Source organism: Ostrea edulis, chromosome 4 (assembly GCF_947568905.1).
Source record: "Ostrea edulis chromosome 4, xbOstEdul1.1, whole genome shotgun sequence".
NCBI classification, from domain to species: domain Eukaryota; kingdom Metazoa; phylum Mollusca; class Bivalvia; order Ostreida; family Ostreidae; genus Ostrea; species Ostrea edulis.
The window spans coordinates 72,198,009-72,214,523 of NC_079167.1; the positions used below are offsets into that span (position 1 = coordinate 72,198,009).

At 36.4% G+C, this 16,515-nt stretch overlaps 2 protein-coding genes across 4 annotated transcripts; one reads left to right on the plus strand and one right to left on the minus strand.

Moving 5' to 3' along the window:
• Positions 1–5,901: 5,901 nt before the first annotated feature.
• On the minus strand, positions 5,902–7,210 carry LOC130053843 (craniofacial development protein 2-like). The gene is made up of 3 exons (XM_056161450.1): positions 6,981–7,210; positions 6,194–6,823; positions 5,902–6,097 (listed from the first exon to the last, which is right to left on the minus strand). The coding sequence occupies exons 1-3, from the start codon at positions 7,208–7,210 to the stop codon at positions 5,902–5,904; spliced, it is 1,056 nt and encodes a 351-aa protein (XP_056017425.1).
• A 2,166-nt stretch (positions 7,211–9,376) lies between these two features.
• On the plus strand, positions 9,377–15,574 carry LOC125670718 (uncharacterized). 3 transcript variants are annotated; one of them, XM_048906069.2, is made up of 3 exons: positions 9,377–9,460; positions 10,292–12,026; positions 12,206–15,574. In XM_048906069.2, exons 2-3 carry the CDS (start codon positions 10,326–10,328, stop codon positions 12,851–12,853), a joined length of 2,349 nt encoding a protein of 782 aa, XP_048762026.1. In that variant the 5' UTR covers positions 9,377–9,460; positions 10,292–10,325; the 3' UTR covers positions 12,854–15,574. The 3 variants fall into 3 exon arrangements, with proteins under 3 accessions (XP_048762026.1, XP_048762022.1, XP_048762023.1); XM_048906066.2 differs by having other exon boundaries at positions 9,405–9,837; XM_048906065.2 differs by having other exon boundaries at positions 9,403–12,026.
• The last annotated feature ends 941 nt before the right edge of the window (positions 15,575–16,515 follow it).

Here is a 16,515-nt window from a genome sequence, read left to right on the forward strand (position 1 = left end):
CCCCCAGACCCCCACCTAATTTCCTGCCTCCTCCAAATTGAAGGTTAATTTACGGCCCTGGATGTAAGTTTGCATAAATAAATCTGACCATTTAAATACGAGTTCCAGGAATATCGAGAACTTTCTCGTGTTATTAGTTACACAGTCAGTTTGGGACACAATACGGAGTTATCCAGGATGTGGAATAGAAATCCATAGAGGGCGAGGCGAACCGTCAGTTTACGGAGTCATCCATAGTATGAAATGGAAATGCGTATTGGTATTTGGCGAGACGAAGCTGTAATTAACTGTAACTAATTGAATCTCATATACAGTACTTGTTTCCAAAGGAAATTTTATCTAGATATATATGTCACTGTAAAACTATCTTCTTTTTTCTCAAACTCTTCCCTTGGGGTCAATTTTCCATCTATCTGGATGAAATAAACATCATTTTGTCAGTTCGGAAATTAAAGGCCAAGGTTTTTAACCGATCGGTTTTCGCCAGGTAAGTTAATATATACGGGATGGAGCTAATTTTAGGCAGGTGTGAAGCCCCGAGCCCGAGGGAACCCTGCTAGCTTGTGTATACCGTCCCAAATACACAGGATGTTGTCTGTGTTACCTGCATTACCTGTACGTTTTTGTAAAATTGAAAAATTCATGATAGTTATTTTTCTTGTGCAGGTTAGTCGAAACGTTGATTATTAAATCTAAGGAATCAACATGTAAAAAATTAAAGCTCAGTTTTATTTTGTATATATGAAAAAGTTAGCCATTGAAAAAAATTAGGCAGAATATTCTTTAATCAATCCATTTATGTTCAAATTCTACCATATTTCAGTTAAATTCAACACATTTCTAACAACGTTACCACGCCCGTTCCCTGTGATTACCTATTTACTTTAGGATTGAGAGTATAGGGCAAATGGACCTTGACACGTCAGAGGTATGGTCAGGTGCCTATAGGACGATTAAGCATCCCCTATTGACCGGTCACATCCGCCGTGAGCCCTATATCTTGATCAGGTAAACGGAGTAACCTCTAGTCAAAATTATCACACGATGGATATTAACACGATACTCCAAAATCAGATCAGGTGCCGAATAAACAGAAGCATGAAGAATTATAACAATAGCAAAGGAATTGATTTATTAGTATTCAAAAAGGACAATTACGTCTTGAATGATAAAAAAAATCAATTCAATAACAGAAAGGGCCGGGTTGCTTTTTAATATGTTATCTATCATAGAGACAGCAGTGCGTGGATCCAGATGAAATGAAAATTATGTAATGCTTTTTTAAGTCTACCATAACCGCTGTACAAGGTCTGAAGGATATCAGAGGAGTTGATTACAAAAATAGGTACCGTCTATTGAAGAAATTTTTAAAAAATGACAAAGTTCCACTCCACATATTTTTTTTTTCGAAAAAAGTCTGACCACTTTCAGAAAGACACATGTATGGAGCGCCAAATTAACATAAACTCAAATTATTGAAGATATCTTCAATTATTTGAAGATATCATCAATTCAATTATTGCTCTCTTTAATCGAATTAATGCGCGCATTAAATCATTATTGTACTCATCAGATGAATTAATGCGCACTTCCATTCAAGTATTGCTCTCATCAATTGAATTAATGCGCGCATCAATTGAATTAATGAGAGCAATGATTGATTTAATGCGCATAATTGATTTAATGCGCGCATTAATTCAATTAATGCTCTCTTCAACTCAATTGATGCGCGCATCCATTGAATTAACGAGAGCAATAATAGATTTGATGCGCGCATTAATTCAATTATTGCTCTCTTCAATTCAAGTGATGAGAGCATCAATTTCGAAGAAATATTGCCCGCAATAATTAATTTAGAGCTCGGTATAAATAATTTGATGATCTCTTTAATTCAATTGAATATATCTTTAATTATTTACAATGCTTTTGTATAAAGAATTAATGCGCACATCAATTCTTTTAAAGAGAGCAACAATTCAATTAAAGAGATCATTAATTCAATTGTGGATATGTTGAATTGAAGATATCTTTAATCATATAGTTGCTCTCTCTCAAAGAATTATTGCTCTTTTCAAATGAATTAAGATGTCATCAATTCAATTGAAGAGAGCAATAATTGAATTAATGCGCGCATTAAATCAATTATTGCTCTCATCAAATGAATTAATGCGCGCATCAATTCAATTATTGCTCTCATCAATTGATTTAATGCCCGCATTATATCAATTATTGCTCTCTTCAATTGAATTGTAGCGCGCATCAATTCAATTGTCGATATCATTAATTCATTTGAAGAGATCATTAATTCAATTAAAGCATGCATCAATTCTGCTGAAGAATTAATGCTATCATCAATTCAATTAATGCGCACAATAATTCAGAATTGAAGATATCATTAGTTATTATACCCCTCGCAACAAGTTGTGGGGGGGTATACTGGAATCAGGTTGTCCGTCCGTCCGTCCGTCCGTCTGTAGACGCAATGGTTTCCGGACTCTAAAGCATTATCCTTTCCACCTACTGTCACCATATCATATATATGGACTACCCATGGGATGAAGATGTTCCCTATCGATTTTGGGGTCAAAAGGTCAAAGGTCAAGCGCACTGGATATCGAAGTAGCAATATGGTTTCCGGGCTCTAAAGCGTTATCCTTTCCACCTACAGTCACCATATCATACATATGGACTACCCATGGGATGAAGATGTTCCCTATTGATTTTGGGGTCAAAAGGTCAAAGGTCACGCACACTGGACATCGAAGTAGCAATATGGATTCTGGGCTCTAAAGCGTTATCCTTTCCACCTACAGTCACCATATCATACATATGGACTACCCATGGGATGAAGATGTTCCCTATCGATTTTGGGGTCAAAAGGTCAAAGGTCACCCACACTGGATATCGAAGTAACAATATGGTTTCCGGGCTCTAAAGCGTTATCCTTTCCACCTACAGTCACCATATCTTACATATGGACTACCCATGGGATGAAGATGTTCCCTATCGATTTTGAGGTCAAAAGGTCAAAGGTCACGCGCACTGGACATCGAAGTAGCAATATGGTTCGGTTTGTCATGCCATTTGTTTTTTACACTCAGAAAAGAGGTAGTTTATACCTATTACCAACACCCTTTGGGAGATTGGGGTAAGCGGGGGGTATTCTTAGTGAGCATTGCTCACAGTACCTCTTGTTTGAAGAGATCTTTAATTGAATTGTTGCGCATCAAATGAATTGATTATATCTTCAAGTAATTGAAGATGGGTTTATGTTAATTTGGCGCTCCATACACATGCACATCTTCAATGTGTCCTTAACAACTGTACAAAGAAAGAGGTATAGCGCATTTGCTGACGATACGACCGACTCAGAAATCTAAATGGAAAACACCGGTTTCCAATAATAGACTGGCGTGTTATATTTAAATATAAGGCCAACGTTTTTGATGTTTCGTTAACTAAGATAATAACTGCAGCAGTTTAGCATTAATTCCATTTATATGAGTCGTTCTTTACTAAATAAACCATTTTCCTATTTGGAATGATGAACAGGACAATGTTTTCATGGACCTGTGCATTCATATTACACAACAACCCTTTTACATATGGCATTACTTAACTCACTGTTCTGAAATGACTGCAGCGCCTTTAATAGATGTCATCAGTTCATTTGCCTTTGGTAACCAAAGGCAGGTTGATAATTCAAGTGTTTAGCTTTGTCTAGATATATTTTCTTTTGAGAAGTCAAACTGTATAACATTTCTTTTCCTCCCTTGACCTATTTTTACTTAGTACATGTTGTGATTTGTGTCCTTTTTCTTGTAGTATTTAACTTTTCGTCAGCCACATTACGTTTTGAAAATCCTTTGCACACAGGAACATGTTAGTATAAACAAACGGAACTACAATGATCTCGGAATAAATTCCTTTCCTTTAAGTCGTAACTTGCTAAATATTAGAAGTTATGATGAAAATGACTAATATTTGTTATAATATATGTATCACATTTAAAACACACAAACACGCCCCTCAAGAAAACGACCCCAAAAATATGAAAAGGAAAAAAAAACTGGAAAAATATTGGACTTGATCTCGGAATTTAGCACCTAAACCACTAGGCCACCCAGGCACGTGAGTTTAAAGGTTTAACGTTTGACAGGCTGCTAAATCTCAAGGTAAATTTTAAGAACGATTTTTTCATATTTTATCCATTTTCAACAAGAGAGCCACCTTTAACCAAATTTCCACAAACGGACTTATATACAGTCATAATCAAGTAAAACAATTTGCAGCTTGCAATTTTTATGCCCATTACGTTACATCTACTATATACTCTATATAATCACGGTAATGTTTATGCTTATCAAATAATGATACTATTAACATATCGATATCTTTATTAAGTAATTTGGGATAACACAAGTATAAACTGACATTGTATAGCAGAATATTTGTAAAAAATTATATTTCAAGAAAAGGGTATTTATGTAGGCAAAATTGCATACCAAGTGCGCTATACCCCTTACCACCAACAATCATCTCCCAAACGATTAATTGAATACTGCATAAAATGTGAAAGGAGTTCTGGGAACCAGGATTTTCTACATAAAAACGTCGTTTTTTAACCCCAATGGTCCCCGGGGTGAAAATGAATATTCCAAAAACTTGTATAATGTAGAGGAGGGGTTCTGGGAACCAAGGTATTTTTTTTAATCATCGTTATACGATTCCAAATTTGGACCCCAGGAAGAAAATCAAAATTCTGAAACCTTATTCTACATGACATCGTCAATCATTTCCCAAAAGATGACTTGTATACTGCGTAAAATGTAAGAGGAATTCTGGGAACCAGATTCTTATCGAGAACCACTGAGCCAGAAAAACTTAAATTTACATGAAAGCTTCTTGATATATTGCAGATTCAAGTTTTTTTTCCTTCCAAATCATGGTACCCGGGGGTAGGGCAGGGCACAATAGGGATCAAAATTTTACATGGGAATATAGGGGGTAGAGTCTTTTAAAATATTTAACCGGACACATTCAATATTACTTACTTACTTAGGCCTGTCGTTCCGTGAGGAACATAGGCCATCGACGACAGTCCTCCAAAGAACACGATCTGGCCAGCATGGGTAACCCTGCATGTCATGCCTTGGTAGGTGTTACGGATCAGGGAGACGAGCTTCTCGGGTACTCCATAGTGTCTCCGTATCTTCCACAGTGTCTCACGGTCCACGCTGTCGAACGCTTTCTCGTAGTCGATGAAGTTGATATAGAGGAGTGACTTCCATTCCAGTGATTGTTTGATGATGATGCGCAGACTGGCTATCTGGTCAGCACATGATCTGTTGCGTCTTACACCAGCCTGCTGGTCACGGAGCTTTGGGTCCACTGCTCTTTCATCCTCTCGAGAAGGATCCTGTTGAGGACCTTGCCAGGCACTGACAGGAGCATAATTCCCCGGTAGTTACTGCAGTCCCTCATATCACCCTTCTTTGGTAGCTTAATGAGGATGCCTTCTTTCTATTCCTCCGGGACGTTCTCTTCCTCCCAGATCTTCTTGAAGAGGTTGTGCAAGATGTTAACAGCTGTCTTTGTATCAGCTTTGATGGCTTCCGCTGGTATCTCGTCAGGCCCTGCTGCTTTTCCATTCTTAGGTGTAGTAATTGCTCTCCTGGTCTCTGTCTTTGTTGGCTTGTCGCAGTCGATCGGGAGGTCTGTATTGGTTGGTTGTATGTCTGGAGGCGTTTCTGGTGTTGGTCTATTTAATAGCTCTCCAAAGTGCTCTACCCATCTCTTCAATTGTTCTTCTGTTGTTGTGAGAGGATTCCCGTTCTTGTCCTTCACTGGCTTGTCTGTCTGCTGGAACTTGTTGGAGAGCTTCTTTGTGACCATATACAGTTACCTCAAGTTTCCCTGTCCCGCTGCTTCTTCAGCTTGTTTGGCCAGATTGTTTATATGATCCCGTTTATCTTTCCTGATGTTTTTCTTGACTTCTTTATCTGTGGCTGTGTAGTCCTCTTGAGCTTTTGCCTTTGCTGCTCTTGTCCGACTTGTGTTCAGTACCACTTTCTTTTCCTTCCTCGCCTCCAGTTTCCTCTTGGTATCAACAGATATCCACTCTTTGTGCTGAACCTTTCTTCTGCCGAAAACTTCTTCACCTGTGTCTCGCCACACGTTCTTGATGTGCTACCATTGGGTCTCGATGTTGGTATCATTGTTTTCTATCTGGTCTTGTAGCGGCTGGAATCTGTTGGACAGGCTGAGGTGGAATGCTGTCCTCACTTCCTTTGTTTTGAGGACACTCACGTTGTACCTTGTCCTCATGTTTGTCGTGTTTTTAAACTTTTTGAGGTGTAGTCTTACTGCCGTCATCAGCAGATGGTGGTCTGATGAAATGTCTGTTCCTCTCATCACCTTGACATCTTTCCATGCTCTTCGAAATTTCTTGCTGATGCAAATATGGTCGATCTGATTTTCTGTAACATGGTCAGGGGATCTCCATGTGGCCTTGTGAATCCGTTTATGAGGGAAAATGCTTCCTCCTATTACAAGCTGGTTAAGGGAGCATAGGTCTGCAAATCTCTCGCCATTCTCGTTTATGTAGCCCAGTCCTTGTGTGCCCATGACTTCATTGTAGCCAGTGTTATCAGCTCCGATCTTTGCATTGAAGTCGCCCATAAGTATTGCCATATATTTCTTCCCTGCTTTATCCAAGACTGCCGGTAGTTGCTGGTAAAAGGCGTCTTTCTTTTCGTCATCAGTGTCGTTGGTGGGGGCATAACACTGGATGATGTTCAATTTGATCTTGCTTTTCTTGGTGCTGAACTTAGTTTTTATTATCCGTGAGTTGATAGGTTCCCATCCGATAAGAGCGCGTTGTGCCTCCGGGGATAGCATCAGGCCTACACCTTCGATGTGTGTGTGTGTGTGTGGTGGGGGGTGGGGGGGGGGCTCCCTCCGTGGTGTGTCCTGAATACAACAATGTTTCTCCGGTGGTCAGCCTCAACTGTCCTGTCTGTAGCCACCTCGTCTCACTCAGTCCTAGGAGACAAGTGTTGTAGTGCTTCATCTCCTTTGCTACTTGTGCTGTTCTTCCTGCTTCATACATTGTTCTGATGTTCCAAGTAGCGAGTCTGATGGTTTTCCTGGGTGTCAGAAAGGGAGTCAGCCCTGCAGCCTCCTTTCGGCTTTCATTGCACAGCATCATAGTTCCTCTTGAAGTAGGACCAATCTGGCCCAGGTTATGTTGGTTTTGGTTTGTCGTTGATGCTTCTGTAACTTGACTTTTTTTATAGGTAGGGTTGTTGGCCCTGATCAAACCTCTAATAACCTCGAGGAAAGGTGGTTTGATTTTGGAGTTTCCTTCCTAGACTGCTTTCCATCCACATTCCGCCCATTGGTTTTATATCAGTGATTTCCTTCACCTAGCCTTTCCCAGTAGTGGGTATGGCTGTAAGGCAGCAGAGGTTTGGCATCAGAGTTTTCCTTCTCTTAGATGAGCTGTCCTCCCAGACTGATGAGCCCCATCTACCCAAAGCACTGGTTTTCAGGCGCCAGGTAACCCGCCTTCACCCCTTCTCCTATCAGTAGTAGCAGTTCCGCCGGGCTTGATGCAAACCACACGAGCAGGCTAGGAGCTGGACTTGGTTGTCAGGGGCTATTAGAGACGCACGCCATGAGGAGCATTTTATAGACAATGGGAGCTTATCCCCATCACCACCCCTCGGCTATGACAACTTTTGGAACCACATTCAATATTGAAACCTTAAAAAAAAAGAAAAGATATTTCATAGATTTATATTTTTTAAAAATGCTTTTGAAAGTGAGTATTCAAATTAATATTTCATATTACAATTTCCGTATATTTCTTTGGAATGATTAAGATTACAAAATTGTAGCGGCCGATTTGCATCAAAATTATCTTGGGTTACATTGTATATGGTAACTAAAGTGTGGCTTCTCTTTGCTAGTTACACACGACGGAGAGTATAATAAAAAACCAATAGCTGAATCGTTGCCTTCTTGAAATTATACTTTCTGATTGTCATTGTATTTCATGTGAAATTCCAGAAAGTAAAATTTTCATATGAAATGAAGACTAAAATTCATCTGACCATAAGTTCGGACAAGATTAAAGAAAAGAATACAGCATTTTATAAATAATTGTGATTTAGGCTTTATGGCTATTGACACAGAAAAAAGAGCTGAAGAATTTAGTGATATGGTTGGTTTGAACATATTTAATTGCATATATAATATGATAATATACAACAGGTTTGAACACAAGTTCTTACAACATACGAGGTTCTCACCTTAGATAAATTGATAACAATTGTCATAAAACATATGTATAGATAAAATAAATACATGTACATTTAGCATAAAGTGAATTACTATCATGAGAATCTGCCTGAATTAGGTATAAATTTGTGAACAGCATTAAAAATTTTGCTGTTAGTTTCATACCCCAAATTGTCACTGCCCCAAAGTAAAATCCGTGTATCAATAATAGATAATTCTTGTATTTGAAAAAGTTCGTTAAACATAACATTTCTTACTACTGAAAATCTTTTACAAACAACGAAAAAATTATATGCATCTTCTCTCATACCACAATGACAGTTTGGAGAATTGACAATGTTTTTTCGATGTAAATCATAATTAAGCAAACACTTATGTCTTGATTTAATATGAATTATATTTACTATTATTTTGCCAAGAAGAAAATGTTTAGGCACTATTGGAATATTGATATTATTAGAAATGTTTCGACGGAACTGACAGATAGAGGTTGTTTTCTTTGCTTCGTTTGATAGAGTTCCATTTGCGAATGTCATCTGAAAAAAAAGAAAGATTTGTTATATGTTTCTTGCTTAGTTCTAGGAGGTATATAGTCATATTCGTAACGAGTATTGTAGCGCGATGTATCCTTTCGAAAATTGTCAATAATATCACCTAAATATTGTGGTACAAGAGTGAAGTGAATTTTATACATTGTCATTAATTTTGCGATTTCCCGTCTTTTACTTAGTGCTTCCCAACCCGTTTCTAAATATAATGATTTTTTGGATGCAAGAATTGGAAGCCCCATTACAATTCTAGCTGCATGGAGCTGTACTTTTTCTTAGTGATATATAAACTATGATCTATTCTAGATATCAGCTACCACCATTTCACTTGGCCTACATGTAATGCGTAAAAAGTAAACTAAATTAAAAAAAATAATAATTAAAAACCTCAAAAAATAATAAATAAAATGAATAAATGAATTAGAAAGCAAACAACAAAAATTATATAATGATAAACAAAATTAATGTCAAATATGACTAAGAGTCTTGAAATTCTCGTTGAGTAAATTTCCTATTTTAGTTGCAACCCTCACTAACAGGAAGTTGCACTTTTTCGCCGACAGATGTCGTGTTCGCGCCAGAATAATCAAGTAGAACACTTTTTACAGGCAAGATTTTTACGTAAAGTTACTAAGGTATGCCGGTATTTTGTGTTCAAGAGACAGTTTTAAACAAATAATTGCTCATTTTCTATTTTCTGTTTCTTGATCACTATGACAATTCCAAAATCCAATGAAACAGACATTGATTTTCATGTTTACATCAAGCGGCCATGTTTGTTAAATTTGAACGATATGTTGACGATTAGGTATGTAATTTCACAATGCTGCGTGGGACAAAACTGATGTTGTAACTATATTCTTGTTTATATAAAAATGTATACCATTAGCACAGTTCCAATGCGATAATAACTGGAACTTGCTGATGCCAGGGATTCTTGTAGTATATTTGGCTATGATGCAAGGAATTCCCCGGCCCTGATGAGGTACGCTCAGTGCATCAAATGAAACATTAATATATTTACACCATCTAATGCAGACGTCCTTGAATGAACTATTAAACTTTGTTATCTTTAATTACTGGGGTTCTTTTTTCCTTCTGTTTTTCACATACATGAATCATCATGTACCATGAATGAAATTAGTAGTCCAGGGTTGCTTTTTTTTTTTTTTTTTTTTTTTAAGAAAAAAGGTTTAGCTTTAGCTACTGGTTTACTCATTCCTATATATTCCTAGCAGAATAAACATTTTGCATTAAATTCCCCCTTTCAAGACAAATTCTAACTGTAAAATTTGTGAAGAATATTTTTTATTCTCATATATTCTGAATAATAGAGGAATTTAGATATAGATTGAGGGAAGTTATGTAAAGGAACTTAATATGATTCCCTTTGTTATGATCTTGGATAATTTTTTATATGCATCATTGTTTATTTTCAGCTTGAAGAATGATCTGAGACAATACACCAAAGTGATGTCAGGGTTTGAAAGAGAATTTATAATACACCTACAGAGTGTTGATGAGCATAATGCAAATGGTTTACCAAAGAGGAAAGGGAGGAAGGAGCCAAGAAGAAATGTCTACCAAAGATTGAAGAGAAAGTATCGGAAACAATGGTGGGGATCTGGTCCTGTGAAAAAGAAGAGCAAATATGGCATGCAGGATACCAAGGAACAGAAAGATGACATTCTTCCAAGTAGAGGGGAAGAAAATTGGATGGACAGTGATCAGGCTTCATGGTCTCAATTCAATTCCAGGTCTCATGCCTCAAATTCTTCTGGTGTACATGAAGGAAGGAAGTATGATCCATCATTGATGAACAGTGAAACATATTGCAATGATTTCCCAATAGCAGGTATTGTGCAAGAATTTTCTGGAAACCGGGACAATGGCAATTCTCCTTTCAACAGCAGCAATAGTTGTGGATCTCCTGAAGGTTTAACTAGTCAAGAACAATCTCAGGTTATGGGGAAACAAGTGAGTGCATCTTCTGTTACAGATAATCAGTCATGTAGTGAACAAAATAACAATTCCCAAATCAATGGATATACGTGCAAGGAAGACAAACAATGCACAGAATCTCAGCTACTTAAAGTGCCTGACTTACCACTGCAGCAAACATTGTCCACTGAGGTAATTGTGACATCGGAGGAAATGAAAAATGATCAGACTGGTGAGAAACATGAATATGATGAATGTAAAGACTCATCTATGATACCAATACATGATTCAGTGGTTGTTTCTGAACCAAAGATCCTTACCTCGTCAGAAGACAGAAAGACTAATGACAATCCACACACCAAATCGAGGTCTACTTCTCGGCGGAAATCTGTATCAACTCCAATTGCATGGCAGCAGCAATTCATGTCATTCTTGTCAACAGCTCAGGAAGAAGAATGTTTTCCTTCGGATGATCCAGAATTTGTGTGTCACATAGATGTATCACCATCTAAAATCCAAAGGAGGCAAAGATCTCGCAATGTTCGAAATAGCAGTTGCTCCTGTTGCACAGATGCTGAGAGTCATGTCAGAAAAGAAAGACAGTCCCGCCAACGAGAGAAAAAACTATTGCGAGAGCAGAAACGTTTTATTGAAGACATGTGTCATTTGGTATCGCTCAGAAATAAAATAGTGAAACTTGTACAAACGTTATTACCAGAAAATCTTAAACACATAATTAAAGCGGAAACTGACAGTGTAGATGATTTTGTAGAATTTTTTCTGCACATTATCCGTTCAACTAGCAGAGATAGAGACATTGAGAACAAAGAATTCCAGTCTACAGAAATCGGTTCTCCTAGTCAGTCTCGGAATGAAGATGAGTGCATGGATGATGAGATGCCTGTACTGGAGAATTGTACCGCTTATGTGTCCAACATATCTTCCCCACCTCCAGTGTCCAAGTTTCAAAGTCTCTCCGATTCGGGTATTGTACAGGATCAGTCTTTCACTTGTGAAGCAACATGTGAGACAATTTCTGTCAGTGTTGACTTTTCTGATGATCAGATGAACACTTGTGAAAATGTGCTGGATGAGAATTCGGTTATTCCAGATGACTTTCAGTATCTGGGTACAAAACTGAATGTGAACTCCAATGAGTCTCGCACTTCTTGTGATGCTCTGGATGGAACTCATGTGATCGTTAAGAATGAAGCTGAGGGGGAAACAATGCAGGTATGCTCTACAAATAACATCTTTAGTTAAAATAAAGTCTAGTTGCCACAGCTTTAATCTGTTTGTAAATGAATTCATGGAGGATTGATAGAAAAATGATAATCATTGATTATATTGAAATTTGTGTTTCAAAGTTTTCTGTTTTGTGTACATATTAATAGATGTGAATATATTTGCAGGAAAAGAACATTGCCAGTTTGTGTGATAAAGAAACAACATCTGTGAAGCCAGAACCGTCCATTTGTGACAGCGCCTCCTTTGATCATGTAGGAGAGGAGGGGGATTTAAAAGACACAGAGAGAAACAAAGTTGACAGTGAGGATAAAACTGAAGTTAAGAGTTCTAGTGATTCAGCAGGATTTCAGGACCAAGACCAGCGTGTACTGGACAAGCTCGACAGTGTTCTCCACGACAGTGAGTCAAAACGCAATCTTTCTTCTAGATCAGACCCCTTCATGGATCTTCTGGCAGATAAAACTTGTGATGAAACTTCTGAAAGCAAATGTGAATGTGCAATACAAAATTCTGCTGCAGAAGTGGACACATTACTAGATGATTTGACTTGTGATGTGAAGTCTACGACGATCAGCACGGATACAGATCAGTCGTCAGGCAAGCTCGTTGAAGTGTTTGAACCAGCCATTGTTTTGTGTAAAAAGCCAAAAAAGTGCTTAAAGTTGTTCATGAAGAAAATTCACTCCCTCCTCCACAGACTTTTACCAGGGGTTCATTTTGAGCATCATTTCTTTAGGAATTCCAACAATCTGGAGTATTTGTTGGATGCCATCATTCAGAGCAATCAAGAAGAACTCTCAGTAGATGTGTAATTGTACCACATCATTTCATATATTCCATTGTAAAGTTACTCATTGTTTCATATATGTACCACCTAAATGTCACATAAAAATTTTGTGTTCCTTTCAATATCCTCTTTAATAGCCCAAAAATGACAATTGACGTGTTCCCACTAAATTAAATATATATGGAAAAAATAGGATAGGTAGGAAGTAAATTATAAAAAAAAATTCAGACTGCAGAAAGAGACAATCTGATTACAACCTCCTTGCAAGTATATTAACATACTGCACAGGAGGGGCTTATTTTTCACGATCAATTTAGCTACATATGCTTTGATATCAATTACCTCTGAAGAAAGTAAAACTGTCTACTCCTAAACTATGTTTATTGACTTTATTCAATAATATTTTGAACAGTTTGTCAAAAACCATTAAAAAAAGTATAGGGTATGGGATAATGTACAATTTAGTGGAAACACAGCAATTTTTATTTTATGTTTTATTTATTGACGTGAGGTTTATTTATCTGATGGAATATATGATTGTTCAGTCTGTCATGTACATGTTGGTACTTGCCAAGCCATGAAATGGCCACATTGTTTTTGCGATGTCTTTCATTGTACAGTAGTGAATACTAAATGGCTTATGACATGGTTCAATCATGATTTCGATTATGACATGATTCAATCATTACTAGTGAGATGTATTTTTCATCAGGATTCTATGTATATTTATATTTCAGCATAAAAAAAACCACACTTTGTATTAAGTCATATTATCAGTGTGTTTGAAGAAAAGGTCCAAATCTTTAATATTTTCAATTCTTTAAAAATTTTTACTGGAATGTGTTCTTGATTAGCTAAGTAATTATTGTTCAGATTGATTTGTGGCAACTCTGATATATTTTCATCTTTTTATTAGAGTGTGTATCTGTATAGAAGTATATATTTAAAAAAAAAAAAGGGATTAACGTAATGATAATTTCTACTGAATGACTGATAGTCATGGAGGTGGCAGGTATTTTCAGACTGAATTTGTTTACAGATTCTGATATTGTATTGGCACTTTGTAGTTAGTACATTCAGGGATTTTTTTGTGTGTGGGGGGGAGGGGGTGTTTCGAAATAAGGCCCCATTCCTAATGCTAAAAAACAAGTATTTCTCTCAATTTTTGCTTTAAAATTCCCAAACAATGAAAAAAAAAAAATCAAACCAGGTTACACTTACCCGGTAATTGTTCATAAATCATCAAAAATTCTTGCTTCAAAATTATTATGTAAATCTATGTTTTTGGCCTATGCTTATTTAAATGGGGTAAGCTTTGACCTAAATGTAAATCAGAAGGAATTCAATTATTCCTTAATGCACTGATTTGGTTTTCTGCCTACTTCTTTTATCCATAGAACATTTTTTCCAATTTCAAGCAAATGTCGCTATTTTTCCCAATTGGAAAGGCTCAGGCCCTTGAAATCGAGACCTTAAAAAAACTCTGACATCATCACCAGATAATGTGTCATCTTGGTTTGTATCGATGTAGATGATACTTGCACTTTGCAGGATGAAAAATCCTTGGTAGTCTGTTTAAATATCACCCCATTTTGTTTTTAAATATATAGGTCTTTTAGAACCTGGCTGATGTTAATAAGGTTGTAAATTGTAATATTAAATTTTTATTTTAATTATTCAATCCTAAATTTGCAGTTGAATCTTTGTAAGTGAAAAAAAATTAATGCCTATTACACACATGAAGGCCTATATTAAGTAAGCTCTAGCCTTTTCTTGTGTACACCCGTATGGTCTTGAAGTCTTACAAGTCTGTCTTAAGAATAGAGAGCTGCTTTATAATGTGATAGTGCACAAGACCATGTTGATCTGTTCATTCTTCACCAATGACGATCAGACAATTCGATGTGACCAAATGCTGCTCGACTTATATATCAGATCGCGTACACGTCGGAGTAGAGTTTGTATATGATATTTCATGAATAGGGTGTTAATAAAAATCATTGCTATTTTTCACAAATGATGTTATTGACAGACAAAGGGACTCTGGCAGACAGGCACACGTCCAGTGAATCCGACAACACAGCCTGCAATGTTTTGAAATTTCAAAAAAGTGAAAATTATTGATCTTGTTTACAATCTTATTAGTCAAGCCCATGGGTGTGTACATGAGAGCAATAAAACTATGTTTTGAGAGTCAAAAGGCAAGTCTTACCGTGTACTAGAATTAGAAATAGTTTTTGCAATATTTCAAAATATTTTCCTTTACAGATTTTGTCGGAGTTTGCCAATAATTTGCAACATTTCCCACAGTAAAACGTCTTGGAAGAATACAGTGCTTTACTTTTAGGGGTTTTCAGATTTAATCAATTTTACGATAAATTTTGGTGTCTAAGATTTAGTTTCTAGAGTTTTGTAATAAATGGAAGTTATATATAGATTTCCCTGTACTTGTGCTGATTGTGTGAATATAGTGATGTTTATTAAAAACAAGAGGGGGCAAAATTTACATTTGCCTGTAAAATTATTGACAACAGTAACATATTATAAATACAGTTTATGTGAGTAATGTTTGTATAAATACGCACTCTAGCATTGTGGGTAAATCCAAATGGATTCCCGAAGTCACCAACAATGTAAGATATAAAAGTGACAGATATTTTTTTAGTACATGTGCATCTCTTTGTTACGTTTGTATTATTATTATTTTTTTTCATTGTTGAAATAAATTGATTGTTAAAAAGTAAAATTTTCTCTGATCAGTTTATGTGGAAAGGTTGGGGGGGAAGGGGGGTATCCGTGCTGCAATAATATGATCTGTCAGTTCCTATGTTGAACCCAAGACATTAAGATTGAGAATTACCACAAACTGCACAAATCTCGCCCTATCCTGTAGTCCTCATTCGTCATGTTGATCTACGGAGGAATCTACATTTTGAATTCATCCACTTCGATATGTTTTATATCAGACACCAAAAGATTGATATACTGAATTTTCAAATCTGCTGAATCAACATTCAGTTCTAAAACACGTAAATTCCAAGTGTGTTCATATAATAATGTAAATTTGTGACTAAACTTGCTCCTATTTCTAAACTTTATATCGGTAGTTATTGTTGTAATCTTTTCTGAAATTTCTTTCTTAAAGTATATGCTGTTATGCCAATCTAATTAAAATTAGATCTTCCATCCACTCCCCGGTTTTTGATACGTCACGTAGCAGATGGAAGATCTGATTTTAATTAGATGTTATGCCCTCTGGACCGAAAATTTTAGTAAACTTATCGGTACATAAAATTTTTGGGGAAGTTTTGTATTTTGACTATATGATGTGTAAATCATTATTTTTGCATTGCGGTAACCTCATTAATTTATGTTAAGAGTAAAATTATTCCAAGGAAAAAGTGATTTAGTGTATCTCATACAAAGCACTTAAAGAACCCAAGTGATGGGGTATAATTGGTAATTATTATAAACCATGAATATTGAAGTACCATTAACTGAGTTTTCCTTACAAATACAGATTTATTTGAATATCTAAAAATCAATGGTTCTTTGATTTATATAGAATCAGTTCACAACATCCTATCAGATTTTTAAATTCAAAATTTATTTTGCAAAGTACCGGAAATTGTTGAACATTTGACATATGAGCCACTTAAAAGCCATCCTCACAGGTCAAGGTTTGGT